The sequence below is a fragment of the Liolophura sinensis genome, chromosome 2, assembly GCF_032854445.1.
Source record: "Liolophura sinensis isolate JHLJ2023 chromosome 2, CUHK_Ljap_v2, whole genome shotgun sequence".
Taxonomy (NCBI): Eukaryota; Metazoa; Mollusca; class Polyplacophora; order Chitonida; family Chitonidae; genus Liolophura; species Liolophura sinensis.
The window spans coordinates 10,572,183-10,595,930 of record NC_088296.1 but is presented as its reverse complement, the minus strand read 5'-3'; the positions used below and the strand labels follow the sequence as shown (position 1 = coordinate 10,595,930).

The window sequence follows — 23,748 nt, the reverse complement described above, 5'->3', positions numbered from 1 at the left end:
GGTGGCATAAAGGACTTTGTCATGACATAGTATTCATTTGATTTATAGTTTACGGAGTACTCAAAAATATTTCACCTACACAAGGAGGAAATCGCCCTGAGCCCTGGGGACCCAAAGACTATTCACAGGTTTTTTGCCAGAACCTACCACGACGAGAAGCTCCTGAGTTACTGCTAACAGCTCTGCCGCGAACGCAAAATAACTATACCTCCCGATGTATATATATATATATATATATATATATATATATATATATATATATATATATATACATATCTGGTGAAATTCGAATCGTAAAATCTTTTGGAATATCACCCATCAATTAAAGGGAGGCAAGCGTGCCGCTTTAAAAATGGTGAGATTTCTTAGTCGCAAAACGTAGTAAAGTCATAATTCGTCGAGATGACTTGATTTGTGTTTTTATGACAAACTCCAAAATATCCTACTTACATACCCAAAGCTGAGGCTATTAAATTTCATCGGCAAAAGTAACCATCTTCTGCTCTTGTTTATTCACGTACCTGACATTGCGCTGCAATTCATGCAGCAAAGATGTTAAATTCAAATCTGAGTACAGACGCTTGACATTATCAGTGATAGTTCGAGGTTTCTGCAAAACTTTCTGCAAAAGACAGGCTTGATGCTTTCCCTATACACCGCCAAAAATGGCCGAACAATTCATGTAAATTACTCCTGTAACATACCCCCAAAAACTATACTCCCGAAAATATTCGTTTACAATTTTAAATTGCCATGCCGTCATTAATTTACACTGATACACATCCTAAAATCATTACTGGGCGACCACCATATTCTAGCTAGGCCGCGTTGAGTCGACTCAAACCTGTCAGATGCAATAAATTTATGTTACAATGTATGGTTGTATAACGATATTCCATTTATATTATATGACCACCCAATGAGTATTTTTCACACCATTACTTCTTTTAGTCAGTCAAACAGACTGTCCGTACATCGCATGCGCGGCTCTCTATGTTCGCCTTATATTTTTGTACACAAATCTTGAACAAGGCCGTAGGTACCTGGGGTCACAGGGATCAGGCAGAAAGTCATGTCAGAAAACACAAAATCTCTCAGCCTTTGTTTTCAATAATACGTTATGTACATGTCTCCTCTTTATCTGAAGTATGCGCAACATGATTCTAGCCAACACCTGAAATAATTTTACTGCCGAATGCTGATTAAACAGTTCCTCAAGAGAACACCCAAGGTGAGATTAAGCCTAAACAAGCCCTTGTGCGTCCCACAGGCTCTAAAGGTAAAGCTGGTCTTGTGTTGGCAGTTATGTAACGCGAGCACTGTGAACTGCGCATGCGCTGTAAAGAGTACCAGTCAAATCTTCTACATGTAGTAAGGCAGAGTTCAGTTTAACACTGGCTGGAGACTGAACAGGCTTCCTGTACTTCCTGTATTTATTTTTATTTTGATTGGCGTTTTACCCCATACTCAAGAATATTCCACTTATACGACAGCGGCCAGCATTATGGTGGGAGGAAACCGGGCAGAGCCCAAGGGAAACCCACAACCATCCGCAGGTTGCTGACAGACCACTCTTAACTGACCACATTAATAATCATTAGAATACTTTATTTTTTAATTAAATCTACATATCCCAAAAGATCAACTTCTGTTCTTCTTACTTTTTTTACTTTTAACTGCACTACCATTTTCATCCTCAATATCAGACTTTCTTTTTTTCTTTTTTGACTTTTTGCGCTTTCTGTTCACGAAGCCTTCTCCTTCTGCCTCTTCAGTTTTCGCTTCAGTCAAATCATCCAATTTCAAAACAACAACAACATCAGTGTCTGTGGTAATATCCACATCCCTCGGTTTTCGTTTGGACTTCTTTTTCTTTCGAGGCATTTCATGAGGACAATCATCAGAACAGGCTGCCAACGGTATTTCCTTCTCATCCAATCGCTGAACTCCTTGGTGGTGATTGTCCTTTGCCTTGTGTCGATCGTCCCAATTGGATGAGAAGTTATCTTTTTTCTGATTGGCTCTGAACTGTTCCAGCAGAAGCTGTTCCTGATGTTGAATTCTGAGAAGCTTCGCATTTTGCTTCAGTCCATGACGGGCTCCCCTACAAATCAAATAAACATGCAGTTTTAATCATAGGCGTCGCCTAGAATTTTCTCTAGGGAGTCGCCAACCCCAGGCCCCACAAGCTCTGGGATTCTGCAGCTCTGGGATCCATTGTATCATGGCAGGAAACTAAGTTATTTGAAAAATAAAATTGTTCACGGTATAATGAACTGTACTGTTTATACTGGTAAAGTTTGCATTTCTATACTGTAAAAGTATGCTGCTCGTTAATGTATATATATATATATCCATACAGCACAGAATGAAAAACCAGAGCAGCGACAACAGTGTGACAGTTGGCAAAATGGACACACGTAACCGGTGAAATACGGCCTTTTGTCAATTTGCCTCAGTTAGGGTTTTATTCCAACTGGCCATGTAAATGCAGAAACAGTAGCAAATTACACACCCCCTAGCCTAATGGCATAAGCAGAAATAAGTCAAAAAATGCAGTTATGTTTAATAACTGCGATTTAATAGACGTCACTGGTCTAGAATTACTCAAAATACCGTGCTGTCATCACATTTAATATACAATAACATTTAAACAATGTAAAAGGGTCCATTTCTAAACTGGATACTGTTTTATTACTTAATACATAGAATACCTTCCATGTAGTTTCCTCACCTCAATGATTAGGCCTACATACTACCAGACATGCCAGGTAATGCTACCACACAAACCAACTATGATCCAAACCCATCCATTTTACCATCTAATCCATCTGTCCAATCACATCCATCTATCCAATCACATCCATCCATCCATCCAATCACATCCATCCAATCACATCCATCCATCCATCCATCCAATCACATCCATCCATCCATCCATCCAATCACATCCATCCAATCACATCCATCCATCCATCCATCCATCCATTCACATCCAATCCCATCCATCACATCCATCCTTCCCATCCATCCATCTGTACTTACTTGTGTGCAGTTCTGCCTTCACACTGAGAAAAGAGTTCCTCTTCTGTGAGTTTGCTGGAACAAGACAACTCAAATTAAAATGTTTTATTTAAAGTGGACATAACGTCAGCCACTGAAGCTGAATTAATTAATAACGTAGTTTTCCAGAAATGTTATCAAATATTTTTAAAATTCTACGCTTATCAACAAAATAAATAGCACAAGCGTCAGTACCTAGCCACTGATTTGGTGACGCCATTTTACCATGGTATAGCTATCTAGAGTGACATCACAAAACCTAAGAGCTTTCCCGTACCATCAGTAGTAAACAAACAGCTGACTGTACTGACTTTAGGCAATTTACCGAACATAGCAGGACCTTCTGATTGATAACAGACTCTTTCATTCAGATTTTGGGAAGATGTTTTGGTAATAACACTGGCTTTGCTAAGGAAAAAATGCAAAGTCACAATATTTTTCTTCAAGCAATGACTCTCCCAAGGCAGTTTCCTTGCCAGCTCACCCTGACAAGTTACTGCAGTATCATGCCCAACATGTAAGCATTGTGACACAGACAGCAGATATTAGTTCCCTGCTCATAAATGTGTGGTCCAAAATGCATCAGTCAACACTTAAACTAACCACAAAATCCAATTTATTGTATCGATATCTGTCTATCCAGTATAAGAAAGTGCCCTGACAATTGAGAGTCAGTAGGTTTTTTGACGTGACAGCCAATTATCATGTGACGCTTTCAGCGCTAGTGATTGGACAAGGTCATAAGGACTTCTACAACATGGCTACTCGGAGTGAATTGTCCTTCAGTGCCATATCCCCAAAGCTGAGCTTCAACTTCTTGAGTTTCAAAACTTTGTAGAATTTTTTTGACATATTTTTCTAACTGTGTCCTGTTTAACTATATCATTTTTTCAATGTATATACATTGGCATACTTTATTTTCACTTTAAAAAGCCACGGTAGAAGAACAGCTAAAATGCTTAGAGTGAGTGAGTGAGTGCTTGGGGTTTAAGGTCATACTCAACAATTTTTCAGTCATATGACGACGAAGGAATCCTTAGGGTGCATGTACGTGTAATGTGCCTCCTTGTAGCAGGACGGATTTCCACTGCTCTTTTATCTAGTGCTGCTTCACTGAGACAACTTACCAAAGGCAAGTAAGCCGCCCCGACCGAGCCATTATACTGATACGGGTCAACCAGTCGTTGCACTACCCCCTTCATGCTGAACGCCAAGCAAGGAAGTTACAACTTCCTCTTTTAAAGTCTTAGGTGTGACTCGATCAAGGACTGATCCTGGATCTACCGGTCCCAAAGCGGAAAATGCTTACAGAAAAAGAAAACCACGAGACTTGAGGAAACCAAAGTGCCCAGTAAACTTTGGGATCTCACACGTGACCTACAGATATAGACAAAGTGATCTTCCACAAACATGCAACCAGGCACGCTCTGTGAGCAGAATAGTGTAAAAATGTCCTGGTTTGTACCTGTGCCTTGTTTGATATAGCGACTGGAAAGTGAGTGCCTCGAACCAAAGGTGTAGACTACATGTAGGCAAATTTTTTAAAAAGTACTATAGAATATACTAAAATATCCCTCTGCTGTAAGCAAGGTAATGGTAGCCCAAGCAAAGTGGCCTTCAATAAAAAAATACTACGGTTAAATAGAAGGTTAAGGTCAATGAAAAACATGAGGCATGACTGTGCCTAGGTGCATAGAAAAATTGCTTAAAGAGGTTAAGAGATACTAAGTCTACAAGCATAAGAAAAGAAATAATTTTTTCATCCCCAAATTATACTAATCAAAGTTGAAGTAACTTTACTTAAGTTTATCTTTTTAAAGTTTTTGAAGAGTGTTCAAATGTTTGCATTCTGGACTGACAGTTTTTGGGCTATTCTGACAGTGTTTGGGCCATACGGACAGTGTTTGAGCCATTCTGACAGTGTTCGGGCCATAGTGACATTGTTTGGGCCATACTGACAGTGTTTGGGCCATTCTGACAGTGTGTGGGCCATACTGACAGTCTCTAGAAGCCCTGAGCTCACATCCAATCATTTCAGTAATCTCTAACTGTTGGCTAAAAAAGAGCTATTCTAACATTCAATGTTGTGTTTATAGCAGAAAAATATCTTTTTCAGAGTTCCTAAACACTGATAGTATGGTCCATGAACCCCATTTGGAGCTCAAATTTTTCCATGCCCGTAACTCTTCCAAAAAATGACACAGCAGTAACAAGGTCTTAACCACTCACCTTATCGCTTTCTTCTCTTTTTCTTCATCGCTCTCAGAGTCACTGTTGTCATCGTGGCAACTGACTTCTGTCATCACTTCTTTATCTGTGGCTTGTAAGACAGCTCCCTGAAAACGTTTGGAAAAACTGGCTCATTTGAAAGTAATTCAAATTAAATACTGAATATATGTCTGTGGGAGGGGGGGGGGGGGGGAGGGGGGAGGGTACAGTAATTTACCTTTAGCATGGTCAGAAGACTTTTTAATATTCAAGCATATTCTGAGGTCATTATACTATGTACACTTGTAAAATTATACTTTTGAAATTGGCCAACCCAACCAATGTTTCTATATCTCCAAAAAAAAAAGTAACATAAGTTCTTAGATTTCAATGGCAGCAAGACTACTCGCTTGTAGGCAGCGAAAAGCTCGTCTGCAGTGGTTGTAAAAAATGAATGTAAAACTTCAGCTCAATACATAGAATGCTGAAGTCATGAATTTGGTAATTTACGGTAATTAATATGCACACTCAGCACAATGCATGCAGCAGAGGACAGTACCCCATAATATATACCCCTTAATAATGATTGTAATACACAATTCACTATTCCTTGAATTTTGTAATTTAAGGTACATGATATGCACAGAGTGAAGCAACAATGCTGTGTGCAGGATTATGCTGGAGGGGGGGAGGGGCTGTGTGCAGGGATTAAGCTGTGGGGGGGATTATGCTGTGTGCAGGATTATGTTGTCCCCCTGTCCCCCTGCCTCAAAACCACCACATCCACACCCACCCTCCCTTCAAAAAGCATGTGACAATTTCTATCTCAAGGATGTCAGTAGAGAATATTTGATACTTAATAAAAGATTGCTCTTCATGCAAATTTCTTTCATGTACAAACTTTAAAAAGCACTGTTTTGAGTTGCATTTTACAGCATTTTTTCAGCATACATGTATGTACAGTCACAATGTCACCATAGTGTGTGGATTGCAGAATGCAGTTGTCAATTTACAACATGATTTACAACTTCATAACATATGAAATCACTGCTACACAATCCTAATGCATACAATTAACAATCTTAGTTGTGACAGAATAACAATTTTGGCCTTTCCTGTAGATTTAATGGCAAGATCTTAGCACTATATAATTTAGAGGGTAATATCTGTGTATAACAGTGTCAATATTTCTATTTGTTTTTTTTTTTTTTTTTTTTGGTTTAGAGGTCAGTCTTTGAATGTATCACGTGACTTGAACATTATGCAGTTTTACAAACTGCTCAATCAGGTGAGCTACCGATATTCTCTGAAAGCCTTGTTTTCATAGATATGGCCCTGCCGAGTCCTTTTTTTGGCAAGAAGGCGAAAGCAAAACAAGTAACTATTCATACTCCTTACAGCAGATGTGGTCTACTGATGACAGTGATATAAAGCAACCGTTGGGAGTGGCAATGCACTGTAAGGAGTACGGGAACCATTATTACCTTGACAAACCCAGAATACAAAACACTCTTGTTGGTCAGTGTCCTTGCTTTCTCTTTCACTTTCTCTGAGCTTTTCTTGAACAGTACACCTGCCTATCAATGAGAGGAGGATGTATAGTAAATATATAACAGAACTAACAATTGCAGCAACTTTTAATACAGTCACAGTGAAAAGTGTTTTTTTTTTTTTCTTCCACTGGGCCCTGGACAACCCAGTGGGAATGTGTTGTTGGCCACAGATTTACAACCCACCGTTACATCACCCACATGGCGTGGATTACAGGGTACGTTGTAGATAAGCTACTTTGGGATCATTGCTGTAACAATCCAGGTGTATCTATATACATATTCAATGTTCCAATGTTACTATTATACCGAAACACTAATCAACTTTAGCACAGAAGTTTGTTGATGTTTTTGTCCTAATAAAAAAAGAGACTATAGTTATTCAGAATTCACATCTTTAAATTTATCCATAAAACATAAGGCATAGCCTAAAATCAGCCTAAACGGATAGATTTGTTCATATAAGTAAAAAACACTTCATGGTTTTCTACTCAAGAGTTATCTCCCCTGAAAATGTGGCCTCCTGGTCCCCTTTTATGGTTTACTTCGGCTTCTGTTTATACAAGAAATTTAGTTAATCAGATACCAGTCTAACCATCCACTTGGCCATGGATCAAGGGTATTTACTTGTAAACTCCCTTTGTTCAGCAGTTTTAACTTAGGAGAGATGAGAAAACAATTACATTTGGACAAGCTACTCTCACAAAAAGGACACCAAAAGGGCGCATGCACGGATCCTTATTATATGGACTGACAGTATGGAAAAAATATAGATGTTTTAATGTTTAGGATTATTTTTTCAATTTGAGGCAGGTGACTTACTTCAGTTGTTTCCACGGTAAGGCTGTTGGCAGCTTTGTTAAATACATGATCCCACCAGTGGCAAGTGAACTCCTTCCCAGGGTCATGACCAACCTGTTAAATACAAGATCAACTGTGTTAGTCAATAGTGCATACTATCTCATCTCCATGTTTCTTAAATTCATACCCCATGTGCTTAAAACCCATGCGGGTCCTCCGTGGCTCAGCTGGTTAGCGCACTCCCACAGCGTAATGACCAAGGAGTCTCTCACCAATGCGGTTGCTGCGAGTTCAAGTCCAGCTCATGCTCGCTTCCTCTCTGGCCGTACGTGGGAAAGTCTGCCAGAAACCTGTGGATGGTCGCTGGTTTTCTCCGTGCTCTGCCCAGTTTCCTCCCACAATAGTTCTGGCCCCCATTGTATAAATGAAATATTCTTGAGTATGGCGTAAAACACAACTCAAATAAATAATAAATAAATACAACAGACGCAGACAACTGCTCACAACAGGGAGGCAGCATATTTTTCTCACAATACTGTGAGGTGGCGCTAGTGTGAAGCAGGACCCTGAACCATTGTTACGTCAGCAATGGATTGTAGCATAACATCTATACCATTACAATGTATCAGTTTCTATTGTAATGTCGACTGTCTTTAATGTGACGTCATCATGATGGGCTAGGAAAGGAACATTTGATGTCAATAAATGAAGACATGGTCCTGCAGCCGGGCATTTGACAGGTCCCATTAGCCCACACACTTGCTTACAACAAGCCCATACACTTGCTTACAACTAGCACACACACTTGCTTACAACAACACCATACACTTCCTTAAAACAAGCCCACACACTTGCTTACAACAAGCCCATACACTTGCTTACAACAAGCCCACACACTTGCTTACAACAAGCCCATACACTTGCTTACAACAAGCCCATACCCTTGCTTACAACAAGCCCACACACTTGCTTACAACAAGCCCATACACTTGCTTACAACTAGCACACACACTTGCTTACAACAAGCCCACACACTTGCTTACAACAAGCCCACACACTTGCTTACAACAAGCCCATACACTTGCTTACAACAAGTCCATCCAGTTGCTTACAACTAGCACACACACTTGCTTACAACAAGCCCATACACTTGCTTACAACTAGCACACACACTTGTTTACAAGTGGCACACACACACTTGTTTACAGCTGGCACACACACTTGCTTACAGCTGGCACACACTTGTTTACAGCTGGCACACACACTTGCCTACGACTTGGCACACTTTGGCTTCAGGGGTTACATCTTGCACATCTATGACTTGACAAACTTATTGTGAAGTCGTTAATGTGAATTCCTCATTTATGGTGAAAATTTACCAAAATATGATAGCAGTGAATAAGCATTACAAAAAATTAGAAAATGGAGCAGGGAGGGGGAGAGAACTCTGTAGGAGTGTCTAAATAGGTGCAATGTACTCATATAATCCTCACCCCTGTTGTGTCATTCTTAATTTTCACTTTAATGGCTTCTTTGATTCCAGATTCATCTTTGCCCAGTCCGGAACCTGCAAAATAAGAGAAATGCTAGCATTAATAGATAATATCCCTAAATAATGTCAGCTCATGCCGTTTATTTCCACAAATAATTAAGAGTTTGAGTTTGTTTACTTGTTAGATTTGCTTTTATAAATTTAAAGGTGAACTACAAAAATTCCCTCCAGTGATAAAAGTGTTACCTGGCACAGTTTCATAGGGTTTGCCAGCTACCCAGCCACCCGTCAACTTACAAAACTGATGCTACGGGTCACCCTGTTTTCAGCACTTATAACATTGGAGGAACATTGAGGAGAAAATGAAAATCTGCTGTTACAAAATGGCTCAAAAATTAATGTTTGGATAGATTTCACATTTCACATTTCTGGCCCTTCCACTGAAAAGCCTGATGTGGTTACCTGCCCTTGTCAAATATATCAAGGCTGTCAGTACAGCGAGGCAATTTGATCATTACCAAGGAATATCAGGCACAGGCCCATGGGGCTTTACGAAAAAAACCATCGACATTGTTCGTGCAGTAAATCTACTAACAAAAAGATGAGGGCCATAAGTGTCTTTAGACGGTTGAAATGCGTCTGATGCATAACTTTTGTCCCAAACACCTTGACAAACTAGGCTAGCACTTACTCTGGGCTAGCTAACACAACTGCGTCAGGGGTTTAAATGTAGCTCACTCTGACCCTGGTGTGAGACCATCCTTGACCAGCTCGAAAATCCGGTCTAAAATGGGACAACGATGTTGTTTTGAAAGCTAACTGTTGAGTGAAGTAAAAGTAGGAAGGGCCAGATGCTTTTAAAATGACAAGAAATTGACGCTGTGACTGCGCCTTTTTTTTTTTTGTTTTTTTTTTTCACCACCTAAACGTCAACCACAAATGGGCATACGCTGCAAACGAAAACAATAGCTACATGGAATTGAATAAAAATTGTCCAGAAGGCCATAAAGCCGTTTGCAAGTGTAACTCACTTGCTGATGACATGTAGGTGTTGTCTTGTATTTTCGTTCCCATATACATATTTTACGCCACCATAAACCTACAGGTTGAGCAACCGTCAGCATGGTGTTTCCAAATATTCCTCAACTAACCGTCAGTGTTCTCGCACAACATGTAGTTTGGGGCCATCCATGACCGAACAGAATTTTGCCAAATCTATTGCCAAAGCAATCTCTGATTAAATACATGTCTTTCTCCACCATTCACAGTTCAACAAGTTAAAGGTTGATGCTTTATTTTTTATATCTTACGTTTGCATTCTCGACCAACCAGGTAAATATCAGAATGAAAAAATAAGCAAGGAAGATATTTAGCCTGCTGAATTAGTTAATTACACCATTCAGGGCCCAGTTTTCGCACGATAAAGCCCAAGTTGATGATCGGTATTTGAGTGATTGCTGACAATTTTTTGTCTTGATCACAAAGACTAGACGTCACCCTGGCATTTGAGACCATTATAAGAGCCCCAAACGGCACATACCTTCTGTCCAACCATGTTTAAGGAGCTGTTTCCTGGCAAACACACTGTTCGCCATTTACGTGTCTCACGTGTGTAACTACAGGGGAGATAATCACTAGTATAGTGAAGGACAAAAATACAAATCATCTGCTAGAGAGTTATCTTTCTTTAACTAGGCGATATGGTACATGTGCGCCTAACACATGCTTTTTTTGGACAGGCCTAACTCGGATATCTAATTTATTCCGTTGAGATAATCCAATTTGATCTATACCTGCCATATTATTCTGTTTTAATACTGATATTTTGTTCTTGTTGTTTGTCTTTTTTTATGTATATATGTAAGCCTAAAGTCGTACTTAACAATTTTTCAGTCATATGACGACGATAGGTATCCTAGGACACCAGACATTGATACCCCACCCAGTCACCTTACATTGACACCGGGCCAAACAGTCAAGTTTCCTTGTTCTAGCCTCAGCTTTGATTCCGGGTGCCGGATTCACGTGTCTCTAAATATTCCTAGTTTTACTTTTATAGGCACGTTTGTGTGGCTATTTCAACTCCTTTCGATGCTTATCGAGAACCTCATACTTAAAGATAAATAAGTCTTATAGACACTAGCGAATAGCGAGTTCCAGTCCAGCTCAAAATGACTTCCTTTCCGTTCGCATATAATAGGGTTACCAGCATCCTGTGGATGGTCGTGGGTTTCCCCTGGGCTCTGTGCGATTTTCGCCACGATGAAAAAAATGTTGGCCTCCTACGTATAAGTTAAATATTCTGAAGTACGGCGTAAAACACCAATCAAAGAGATAAATAATTTAAGTACCAATAAGTATGGCTTAAATGCAGGTGCCACAAGAATGACCCTGGCGCTTCGGTGGCCTAATGGTTAGAGCGTCCGCCTCGAAGTCGGGAGACCCCCGGGTTACACCCGGATCGGGTCAAACCAAAGACTTTCAAAAATACTTGCTGCAGCCTCGCTTGGCACTCAGCACTGAGGGGTTAGACCAAGAAACATGTCTGCTTGGCCCTGTGTCAGTTACTTCATTGGAGGCAGCACTTTGATGGCATGGATTCGCCCTGCCACAAGTAGACATGGTATATGCACACACACCTAATGACTCTTCGTCATCAAAAATTGTTAAGCACGAAGTTAAACCCCAAGCATACATACATATACATACATATACATACATACATACATACATACATACATACATACATACATACATGCATACACACATACATACACGGATGACGTTTTTTACATATATGTATTTAATCTGATATTGACAATTTCCAATAAAGCGTATATTTATTTGATTGAAGTTCTACGTCGTGCTCAAGCATATTTATCCGACGGCGGCCAGGTGGTAGGAATGGTTGGAGTGGAAGCCAGCATAAGATGGACTCACAGCGATTGAATTGGCGAGACGCTCCTGGTACAATGTTCTCCGGTAGTGCGTTCACCACCACCCCCACATTGGTGTAAGGACATGTTACTAATATTTAGCAAAGAGTCTATGTATATAAGAACTGAGATCGGTATGTAATTTTTTTTTTTACCTAAATTTAATTTTTGAAATTAGAATAGTTGAAAGGCGGTTGGAAGTACATAAGTCTATGCATTATCGGAGCCTTATTCCTGACACATGACGCACGTTTGACTCATGATCTTGTCTGCTGTTGTTATGGAAACAGTCACAAACGTTTAAAGTAGTCAAATGGCTGCCATTAGAACAGAGTCAGAATTCCTTCCACCACCATCACGAGCACTCCATCCATCACCATGCTGGCTCTTTCCATGACGTCAATCCGATTTCCTTTCGTAAATTTCAAATCTGTATTTCACTCCGCTTTCCTCGTAAATAGTCGCACCACTGCAACAGAATGCATCTTTTAGTCGGGCTGCATGTTCAAAATAGAAATGCACGTAAAGAAATAAAAACAGCAAAGCAATGTAAGAAACTGTTGGAAGGCAAATTTTCCAGAGCAGGTAGATGTGGTGACATGTGGAAAAATTTCTTTAGTTTTGCACCAGATTAGCGTTTCATTCTACAGACATAAAAACGGATGGAGGAGGAAGTATGGATAATGCAGGCCAGGCAGTGGCCTAGCCACATTTTCTATGTCACATAATAGTAGCAAAACATGACTTGGATGCATAAAGTTACAGTTTATTTTAATCTGTATGTTTTATTATACGTGCTCAAATCACAAAAGCTCCCAATTTCGAAAAACAATTTTGAAAGATTATAAAAACCGTTGTCACCGAATTGGTACCAGTTTACCTGACGTACATGATATTCCCACTAAGCCAAGCATCCTCGAGGCCTGGTCCCTTTGCGTTGTGCTAATGCGATTGTATATTAAATGTGATGACAACACAGAATTTTTAGTAATTCTAGACCAGTTACGGCTAATAAATTTCAGTTAACATCAGTCCATTTTTTAAACCAATCCTGTTTAAGAAGACGTACAGATTGCTAACCCTAAACTGAGGTAAATTCTAAAGACGTCGTCTTTCACGAGTTACGCCTGGCCATTTGCCACCTATCACATGCACTGTCGTCGCTTATGTGAATTCACTCTTCTGCGCTGTACATCTTATCTCTGATGCTTTACCGGTTCGAATCGCAAAAGTCCAGAGACATGGAGGTACATGTAATCTTACTGGTCGATCTGTTGGAACTTGTTCTCGAATCCTGCCAGAAATCTGTCTGAGGGGAAGGAGCCGTAGATCCGAGTGAGATAGATCCTTTTGCACGCCGGATGGTTGATCGCTTCCTGAAAGCAAACAAAGTATATGAGTCGTGTACGTCATCAAGCTGTACGGTCCCATGTTGGAATAAAAGTCAGAGATTTGGTAAAATCAATACACTGTACCAATATCAGCATGACTTAACTGGCATTACCACCAAGATGTTAACACACTGCGGTAATAACACCAAGATGTTAACACACTGAGATAATACCACCAAGATGATAACACACTGAGGCAATATCACCAAGGTGATAACACACTGCGGCAATACCACCAAGATGTTAACACACTGAGACAATACCACCAGGATGTTAACACACTGAGACAATGCCACCAAGGTGATAACACACTGCGGCAATACGACCAAGGTGATAAAACACTGCGGCAATACCAACAATAATTAAAAACACTACGCCAATACATCTATCACTAAAATTTATTCATTTATTTGATTGGTGTTTTACGGCGTACTTACATGCATACGACGGCGAACAGCATTATAGCGGGAAGAAACCAGACAGAGCCTGGGGAAACCAACGACGCTACGCAGGTTGCAGCAGATTTTCCCAATTACGGGTATTACTATAATGTTAATACACTGAAGCAATACCACGAAAATGTAAACACACTGAGAACACACTGTTACAATACCACCGGGACATATTAAACGCGCTGCGACAATACCACCTGGACATACTAAGCCCACTGCGACAATACCACCGAGACGTAAAGACCCTGCCGTCAAGACAATCAAGAGGTAAAGACCCTGCCGTCAAAACCATCAAGACATATTAAACACAATGAGACAAAACCACAAAGTATTAAACATGCTGCGACAATATCACCCAGACGTAAAGGCCCAGCAGTCAATACCGCCAAGAATTAAACAATTATTCCGCACCCGATATATATCTTCTCCACCCATTATCCACACAGTGTCAATCATCGATAAAAATGCCGCTGACGTGGAAAGGTAATCCACTGCATCTTGTAAAGTAGGGAATACACTCTCCACCGCCTCGTCTGGTGGCTCTCTGGGAGGAAAGAAACGCGAAAATTAACTTTAATGCTAATATATATTCAGATTATTTCGACTTGACGCACAGACAAATATCATCAGGGTCTATGGCTATAAAAATAAAATATAAAATTGTTGATGTTTTTAGAATCATTATAAATTATGTATTTATTTTGATTATATTCTCCTACGCCGTTCTCAAGAATGTTCCTCTCGTTGCATATTATTAAACACTGTGTTAGAAAAATGGCAGTCGTTGGAGAGATGACGAAATCTATTATATGTGTCTTAGACACATAATGCGCAAGAGATTTACTTTAGTTTACGGCTAATCAAAATGTTGATCACGCCTGGTCTATGTCTCTCGAGCTCACTGGAACCTTCCCACGTGACCCGTCCTTTGATGTTAACAGATACTTTTCCTGCAATGAAAGATTACAAACATACAGATATAAATGGTAACAATTTGCAAGTAACATCACTACATTCCATTCATTCATTTCATAAACCACGTACAAGTTGCAAGAACAGTTAGAATTAAATCCCCAACTGAGGTAAGTTGACAAGAGATCGTATTTCACATGCTACTTGTAGACGTTTGCCAATTATCACATTGTCGTATCTGCTCTGGTTTTATTCCCTGTGCTGTAGTCCTTTATTAAACGAATATTAGCAAGTATTACACGTATATTAGTGTATTTATTTATTTGATTTTACGCCATACTCAAGAATATTACGAATATTGGTGAGTATTATACGAATATTAGTGAGTATTATACGAATACTAGTGAGTATTATACGAATATTAGTGAGTATTATACGAATACTAGTGAGTATTATACGAATATTAGTGAGCATTATACGAATACTAATGAGTATTATACGAATACTACTAATGTGTAGGTGTGCGTATAAAACCCCTGTCGATCTGTCCACATTATTGTATACTTGGATGTTGTCACGTGGGTGCCTTTCTGCCCGCCGCACACGAGAGCTATGTGCTTAAGAAAATTCCATTCGTGGCACTTGCCTTAAGCACGCGGCTCTCGTCTACGGTGAACTTTCAGTAACTTTTTGCCTTTTGTTGCGCTGCGCCAAATATCTAACGTGTTTGATAATTTCTTTCATTCATGCACGATGCATTGCTGTCTGCGGTGAACGAAAAATATCTCCTTTCAAGCAGTCGCCATTGCACATGCGTTTCCGGGTCTCATGATATGAGATATAAAAGATATGAAGGGCAAAACAAGACATATACGGGACTGCAGATGCCATTTAACACGGGTTCATTGCTCGCAAACGAGATTTTCATTCCCTATTTCTGCTGGGTTAGAACAGGATGCAACAAGACCGATACCGACACAAAGCAGTTTATTTTACTTTGACACTGTCGTATGAGATGACAGGAGGGCGCTGCACTCGGGATGCACACTAAATTGGACTGGAATATAGCCAGGTCTGAGTGAAAAGCGGAAAGTAGCATAGATGTGGCCAGGTCATTACAATGGCTTACCTTTTTCGTTTGGCGTACCCGTCAATGTCATATAATACCGGAAATCCGACCTGCAGTCAGAGGAGAAAAAAACAGTATTTTAGCTCTTACACAAAAATACATGTCTGTGACTATAGGGGTATCATGATTTAAAACCTGTCACCAGCGAGATTGTCGCTGCAAGAGTAAACCTTCTGAACTATAAAAAGCGGCACACACTAGCGGGAGCTGGATTCGAGCTCGCGACCTCATTGGACACCCTGTATTCCTCTTACAAGCGCCCTTGAACGATTCGTTCTGCCGGGCTCTCTTCCTATTGGTTGACCATTCAGAAGGTTTCGGCTCATCTATTTGCTATACGAAATGCTTGCTTGTAGAGCTCCATTTCACATTGTCACGCTTATGTTTATTGTTGGCTTCTTTTCTGTTATTTTTACACTTGCTGGAGCCTATGATGATTTCTATACTAACACATATGTTAATTGTAACAGAAAGCCTGTCGTCTAAGGGATGCTAGAATGTAATATGTAATTATGATATTATACTGTCTCGCACTCAACATATATCCCCTCTGGGCTCTGCCCGGTTTCCTCCCACCATAATGTGGGTTTCCACTGAGCTCTGCTCGGTTTCCACCCACCATAATGTGAGTTGCCACTGGGTGTGGCTCGGTTTCCTCCCACCAGAATGTGGGGTTTCAGTTGGCTATGCTCGGTTTCCTCCCACCATAATGCAAGCTGCTGTGGTATAAGTAAAATATTCTTGAGTACGGCGTAAATCACCAATCAGATAAATAAATAATGCCTCGTTGGTCTGATATAATCTTTTTAGAGAGGACTTACGGTAGAGACGGCCACGGGTGGTGTCCGGCCAGTCCAATTCCTCTGTTACCATCACACATTGCCACACATATGTTAAACGTTCCATCGTATGCACCAGTCATACCTCTCGTTCTGCTGAAGATATTAATTTCCATACACCTACTGCCTTGCAACAAACGGTCTCATGTACGTATGTATGTATGTATGTATGTATATATATATATATATATATATATATATATATATATATATATATATATATATATATATATATATATATATATATATATATATACTCTGTCTTCTTGTGACTGGGTGAGAACATGGCCCACATCCAGTCACATTATACTGACACCGGGCTAACCAGCGCCTTATTCTTGTTCTAACCTCCCAGTGCTGAGCGCCAAGCGAGGCAGCAATAAGTACTTTTTTAAAGTGACAATGCTTAGAAAACAAGTGTCCAATAAAGTAAACATCACAAACGTTTACAACGTCATGCGAAGGATATTTTCAATAAACGCAAATAGTCCAGTTAAGAAGGCTGTCTTCTTATGTTCAAAATGCCGATTAACATAAACGTGTTTAAGAGTTAATATAGTAAATAATTTTGAATCCACCACACAACGTGTCCTGTTCAAACTTTCGCCGCGTCGTTTTCAACACCTCCCTCTCACCCCACCCAACGAGAATAGCACATATTACAGGATTTCTAAATGTTAAAGACATTCCGCAATAAAACATTCAGTCCATCAAATAAAGAAATTAATGACATTAGGTGGATGACAGCAACTATACACGGTAGAATTCGTCAATATACACATAAATACAAGCTTTGATATAAACGGCTTGATGTCCACTACTAGCCCTATACTCACATACATACCACACGAGCTCCTACAGTCAGCAGCTTTGTGTCATCAACCCGGTCTGTAAGTGTATATTTATAACGGAATAATGAGGATATAATTACCTAGCTGAAATTCAAAATTTTTAATTAAAAAAAAGAAATCGGCATATATATAGTGCATGGATTGCTATCTGTCACGGTGATGGCCACATAGATATATATGTACACGTCCTGCACGTGTATTCCAGTAGCAGCTGTTAGTGGGATACATATCACCGCTCGGCTTCATACTAACCGCAACATGCAATTAAACCGTCTCATAACATAAAGGCATTGCATTAGTCACCGACAACGTTGTATCCAGTCAAGCGCATCCATACAAAGCTTCGGTTTCCAACACTGATTGAATCTAGGCGTCCAAACAGACATTCGTATACCAGCCGTCAACCACTGAGAACGTTGCAGATCAATAATCACAAGGTCAATTGCCCAAAAGTCGTATAATTTGATTTATTTATTTATTTATTTATTTCATTGGTATTCTACGCCGTACTATATTTCACTTATACGACGGCGGCCAGCACTATGGTGGGAGGAAACCGTGCAGAGCCCGGGAGAAACCCACGATCATCCGCAGGTTGCTGCCATACCTTCCCACTTACGGCCGGAGAGGAAGCCAGCATAAGCTGGAGTTGAACTCACAGCGACCGCATAGGTGAGGGGCTTCTGGGTCATTACGCTGTGATTGCGCGCTAACCACCTGAGCCACGGAGGCCCAAAAATGACGTATAACACAAATCACCTAACAATTAAGACAGTATATGAAGTTTGAAATTAGGCCGGAATCACGCAAAGACAAACCGTCAACATTTTTCAGTGATGTTTGAAAAACACAGGGTATCTCCCAGGCGAATGAGTAAAGTCAGTAATGAGATCGTGTACCATTCTAGTGTATAAGTGGTCGATAATAAAGTGTTTATCTCAGTTGTGCTTTGATCGCAACTGTTCATATATCCAACTTAGTGATCTAATTCAAAACGAAGAATATAGTGGCCGCTAGCCTCGGGTGTAGCGAATTAGACATATACATAAAGCATAAATAAATATAAAGAAAGTGAAGGCGTTTGATTGAATAACCCTGACACACTCCAAACATTCAACGTGAACTGGAGTAAAGGGAAATTGCTATAAGCGCTGTGCTGATTCACTTCAATATATGTTAAACGTGTTTTAACTCAATATTGAAGGTTTTGTTGGGTATTTTTATTCCCTTTTATGGCATTCTGTTGAATTTAACGCGTGGACAATTTGATGGGGGGAGGGGGGGGTGAGGGCTAGGATGGGGTGGTGGTTTTGTGGAAAATAGAACACGGCAGGGTTTTGCATACTAAACTAAATATATTATAGTCCGTTTCTTTCAGAGATAGCCTATATTCTGTGGTCTGTAAAATCAGTGATAATCGCTAACAAAATGGCTTGTAGTCGGTGAGACGTAAGAACATAAGCTCTATGCATGTTTGAAGTTCACTTTATTTTAAGGAAAATAAAGTTAGCACACTTTTTCTAATTCATAATGTTAAGTCCATAACCTCGGTTTTCACAGCAAGAGCCATTGACTCGGGTGACGTCATAATTATTTAAAAAAAACAGTGGTAAGCTGGATAATGGGCGGAGTTAAACATGTTTTGAAGGAAGGCGACACTAATTACCTGAACTGCTGTCGACTTAACTCTGTTACTGACAGTGTCATGTTTGATGCTGCTCACACGTTTTAGTATAATATAACATTAATAAATGAATTTTATCGTGTCTCTTGCAGTATATGATCTTACAGCAGTATGGTTTTAAATCTGGATGTTAGGAAATTTTGTTGTAAAAACAATGTAGTCTATTCGCTTAGAGTGTAGTGTAGGCTGTGTTACTGCGTGGAGTTTGTTCTAACCGCATGTTGGTGCACCTAACGTACAACAAATTACCCTGGATTTCCATTCCCCAGCGTGTCACTGTTTTTTTTTTTTTTTTTTTTTTTTTTTAATACTTATGACTTCACCCGAAGCAATGCGTTTTTGGCGTCGAAAATGAACTTGCATAATTTCACCATGTTTCAATATTATATATGGAACTATGCATAGGTAATGCATCTTCATTTAATCAAGCAAGCAATGTCCGACATTTACCTTGATTTACTGAGCCAGATTAACCCTTCAATGCCTATGACTTTCCTTCATAAGTATCCATGAGTGAGGGTTCAGTTAGATTCCGCCTTAGTTATTGACACTAAGTTCGGAACAACATAGGATGTGACTGCAGTGAGAAGTATGTGGTGCATGGAAACATTTGCATTGCGAATGAAATTTAATTCAAAATAGACGTCGAAATGCTAGCGAAAAACATTACTCCACTGCACACTGACGCGCTAAGGGTTATCGGAGGAGCGGGAATAAGGCGTGATAGAATCAATGGCGAAACAACAACAACATGGGCTACATCGATCGGGTGTTCGAAAGGCCTCTTTCGCTACCACCGCTACTGCCTGACAACACAGTGATTTTCCGCTGCCTGTTCGTTTCAATAACAACACATCGATCAACGTTTACAGCACTGCGTAGTGCTGGAGCATAATGCTGTTTCAAGGAATAAATCGGATCCGAACGTAAATGCATTTGCCTCGAAACAAACAATTATAATTAAGGGTCGATGGGTGATTGGCTGAAAATACCCCGGAGGAAGTACGCAAGTCGCAATGCCATTGAGTGTCCAAAGAGTAGGCTTGTGAAGACTTTTTTATGTACAGTCTGGGATGAATACGGACGTCTGGCTTAGTCCAGGCACAGCAAAGCATGGGCGATCACGAAACCGATAGCAATGTTTTACATTGTGTTTTTTGATTTACTGTTTCCTACTGTTTGTATTGTCTTCATACAACACGATACGCTTCTTTCAACACACAACAACTGTTGGTTGCTTTTAATATTTTAAAATATATACATTTTAATACATACAGCATCTATATGTTGTATCTTTTTTTAAATCAATGTTGAATGTTTTATATTTTTATAGATATTCTATGGTATGCTGTTTTCAACAAAAATGTGTGTCTGTATCTCTCCCCATATACAGAAAGGAAAGTTATTTCCTTGCAGTAAATTGTTATTATCCAGAATGCTCGTTTTGAACACAAAGAATACAGCCCCTATTAAATAACTTCACTTACCACTTAGGAGGGCCTTTAACCCTACTGTGGCACAGAAGGTCAACGACAAGAACGAGTTAACTCCCTTTGGTCTGACTTACCGTATAGTGTTCGCACCTGCAGTCACGTTCGGGTTGAAGTTCGACATACACTAGGCTGTTATTTTTAGTCACTACAATACAACAGCCTAGCGGTCTATCAGAAGGCATCCACACAGAAGTGGATAGCGCCCAGATAAGTTCAAGATATGCCAGCCTTATGTGAGAGCAGCACGAATACACGGGCCGCGGTATTTACATCCGCTAATTGTAGTGGCGCGCATATAATATAAATTAAAGTCGTAAATGCTATAAAAGTTTGTTATTCTAGCGTTTATAGCTTGGCGTTCCTTCAAGTGTGGCATAACGATGTCATTTTTTTGTATATAAGAAATTATACATTCAAAACGATGCTGGAGCTACTTACAGGCAAAGAAAAATTTTATAAATTCTCCACTTTTGATTATAATTTGAATAATCTAACTGTGCTGGGAAGGTCCTCCCCCAACGTGCGGATTGTCGTCAGTTTCCCGCGAGCTCTGCCCGGTCCCCCCCCCACCCCCCCACCTTCCACACCATAATGCTGGCCGCCGTCATAAGTGAAATATTCTTGAGTACGGCCTAAAACACAGACATCAAAATTTTAAAAATAAATAAACAAACTACCTGTTGAATATAAAATCTCCGAGCTGGTTATCACGCCAGCGCCGTGCAATGACCCACAGGTCTCCCAACAATGCGGTCGCTCTGACTTCAAGTCCAGCTCATGCTGGCTTCCTTTCCGACCGTACGTGGGACGATCCGTCAGCAACCTGTGGATGGTCAAGGGTTTCCGCCTGGCTTTTCCCGGCTTCCTCCCACCATGATGCCGCCGTCGTATCAGAAATATTCTTGAGTACGGCGTAATACTCCAATGAAGTAAATAAATAAATAAATAAAACAATGGCCCGTGTATGTGGTGTATGGACTAAATTAAACTCGCTAATTCTCCGGGTGAAATAAATGCGCTGCGCCCACTTATTAAATAAGTACAGACGAATTAAGTTAATATCTGGAAGACAACATTTTACCGTTATTTCAGTCTGTTTATATTTTATTTATTTATTTATTTATTCGATTGGTGTTTTACGCCACACTGAAGAATATTTCACTTATAAGACGGCGGCCAGCATTCTGGTATGAGTAAACCGGACAGAGCCTGGGGAAACCCACGTCCAGCCGCAGGTTGCTGTCAGACCTCCCCACGTACGACCGGAAAGGAAGCCAGCATGAGCAGTCTGTTTATAACCCTGTTACTAATCGTATAAAGTCCCTATTTCATGCTATCATGAAACAAAGCATATATGTGGGTCTGTATTGTCCCGTTGAAAACTTACAGATTCGTAGTATCATTTTCGATTTTTCTTTGCCGGAACTTTTCCCAGAAAAACGTTTTTACTTTCTTCACTCTAAATATTAATTTTCTGATTTTTTTTTTATGTGTGAACATACATGGCGATAAGAAGGCAATTTATATTTTCACTGCGATACGACAAAATGGTTCGCAAGTGTTAAGGGGGAGGAGGGTGTAAGCGTTTACAGCAACATTGAGAACGAACACTGATCTGCCTCACAGCCTCTCGCATTCCATAAATTTAGACTCCGTGCGGAAAAATTGCTACATAGCCTTACCTTTGCTAACAATGCAGGTAGAGCTATAAAACATTTATTTTGTTTTCGCAGACCTGCACAAATATGCGGGCTACAATTTCATCGGCCTTGCGATCGTTTCTTAGCAGCCTGCTATTTGGGCCCTATCAAAAATGTTATACTTTTGCGGCCATAGACATTTTGTTCGTTTTGTTCACATTAACATCTAGCTCATTTAAACATGGCATCTCCCAGTTCACAGCAGCTGTGGGGTCTGGCTGCAACCAAAAAGTAGTCAGTTGATTTATTTGGGAAATTTCACTTCTGGTCTTCCAGTCAAAAAATGACGTTTAATTTGTTGGAAAAACACCAACTGATGATGGTTTATCGAGGTGTGTGTACAGTTTTTTTCTGTAATCAATAAACCTGGCCAATCAGCAACCAGATTACAGAACAATGTATACGCATACTTTGACTAACCAGTTTGTGTTTTCCTCACAAATTATACGTAAAGATGTTAAGGGGTAATGATCTTTGTTTCTTCATTTAAATATGACTGTGGCACCCCCATAGTTCGCTGGGTTTTATGGAACTCTCCCAAGGCATAGCGCTGTAGGTTACACATGCGCAATTGGTGGTGAAACTGGAGGCCAGATTTGCCTCCAAACTGAAGAGTGAAGGAGCATTAATTGGATAATACTGCCTCAAAGACATTATAGGTTGTTGATACACTATACATTTTGCACTGCCATTTTGCACCTATAGTTAAAACATGTCAGTATTTTATTTGTTTAAAACTCAACCAAAACATTTTGCTGAATGTTACTACCCACACCCTAGAGGTTACCAAGGTGACATAATGCTATGTCTTCACTTCCAGCAACTACGACTCAACAAATGGCGATCGTACAAGGTTGATTTTTGATATGTTGTAGGGGTGAGTGCATGTTGCATGTTGAGGTATGGCATGTTACCACGCAAAAGTTAGGATATATATTTTTTCAGGTTGAAGATGAGAAATTTACTAAATACATAGTAAGGAAAAACAATGTGCTTGTGTAACGATCAAGGAGGCAGTCCTATAAATATAATAGTCTAGCACAACGTGACAATGTCATGATATAACCGCAGTCATGTTGTTAGGACGACAAAAGTCAAGTACCAGACGACAGACAAACAGTTTTATCGTTCATTGACCTGCCGCATTGCCATACACGATAGTAAGGCCATCGAACAATTATATCAGTCCCTGCTTTCACCTCCTGCGCTCACGTCCACAGTATCGGTATGCAATGTTTCTGTTATCA

At 40.0% G+C, this 23,748-nt stretch overlaps 2 protein-coding genes across 2 annotated transcripts; both read right to left on the bottom strand.

Moving 5' to 3' along the window:
* Nucleotides 1-597: 597 nt before the first annotated feature.
* LOC135463106 (G patch domain-containing protein 4-like) lies at nt 598-10,727 on the bottom strand. The gene is made up of 7 exons (XM_064740425.1): nt 10,655-10,727; nt 9,116-9,189; nt 7,644-7,736; nt 6,756-6,848; nt 5,293-5,399; nt 3,046-3,099; nt 598-2,104 (listed from the first exon to the last, which is right to left on the bottom strand). The coding sequence occupies exons 1-7, from the start codon at nt 10,707-10,709 to the stop codon at nt 1,642-1,644; spliced, it is 939 nt and encodes a 312-aa protein (XP_064596495.1). The 5' UTR covers nt 10,710-10,727; the 3' UTR covers nt 598-1,641.
* A 2,582-nt stretch (nt 10,728-13,309) lies between these two features.
* On the bottom strand, nt 13,310-20,996 carry LOC135462481 (dihydrofolate reductase-like). Its single transcript, XM_064739707.1, has 7 exons — nt 20,876-20,996; nt 17,618-17,661; nt 16,756-16,866; nt 15,935-15,984; nt 14,738-14,843; nt 14,305-14,437; nt 13,310-13,426 (listed from the first exon to the last, which is right to left on the bottom strand). The coding sequence occupies exons 3-7, from the start codon at nt 16,854-16,856 to the stop codon at nt 13,310-13,312; spliced, it is 507 nt and encodes a 168-aa protein (XP_064595777.1). The 5' UTR covers nt 16,857-16,866; nt 17,618-17,661; nt 20,876-20,996.
* Between the last annotated feature and the right edge of the window lie 2,752 nt (nt 20,997-23,748).

Bases quoted from the DNA above. Each gene is read 5' to 3' on its own strand.
- LOC135463106 (XM_064740425.1), bottom strand. From the start codon at position 10,709: ATGGCGAACAGTGTGTTTGCCAGGAAACAGCTCCTTAAACATGGTTGG. The intron at 7,737-9,115 runs GTGAGGATTATA...TGTATTTAACAG, and splicing joins TTAAGAATGACACAACAGGG to GTTGGTCATGACCCTGGGAA. The intron at 3,100-5,292 runs GTGAGTGGTTAA...GTCTTGTTCCAG, and splicing joins AAAGAGAAGAAAGCGATAAG to CAAACTCACAGAAGAGGAAC.
- LOC135462481 (XM_064739707.1), bottom strand. From the start codon at position 16,856: ATGACTGGTGCATACGATGGAACGTTTAACATATGTGTGGCAATGTGT. The intron at 14,844-15,934 runs GTAAGCCATTGT...CTTTCATTGCAG, and splicing joins GGGTACGCCAAACGAAAAAG to GAAAAGTATCTGTTAACATC. The intron at 14,438-14,737 runs GTAAATCTCTTG...CTTTCCTCCCAG, and splicing joins TTGATTAGCCGTAAACTAAA to AGAGCCACCAGACGAGGCGG.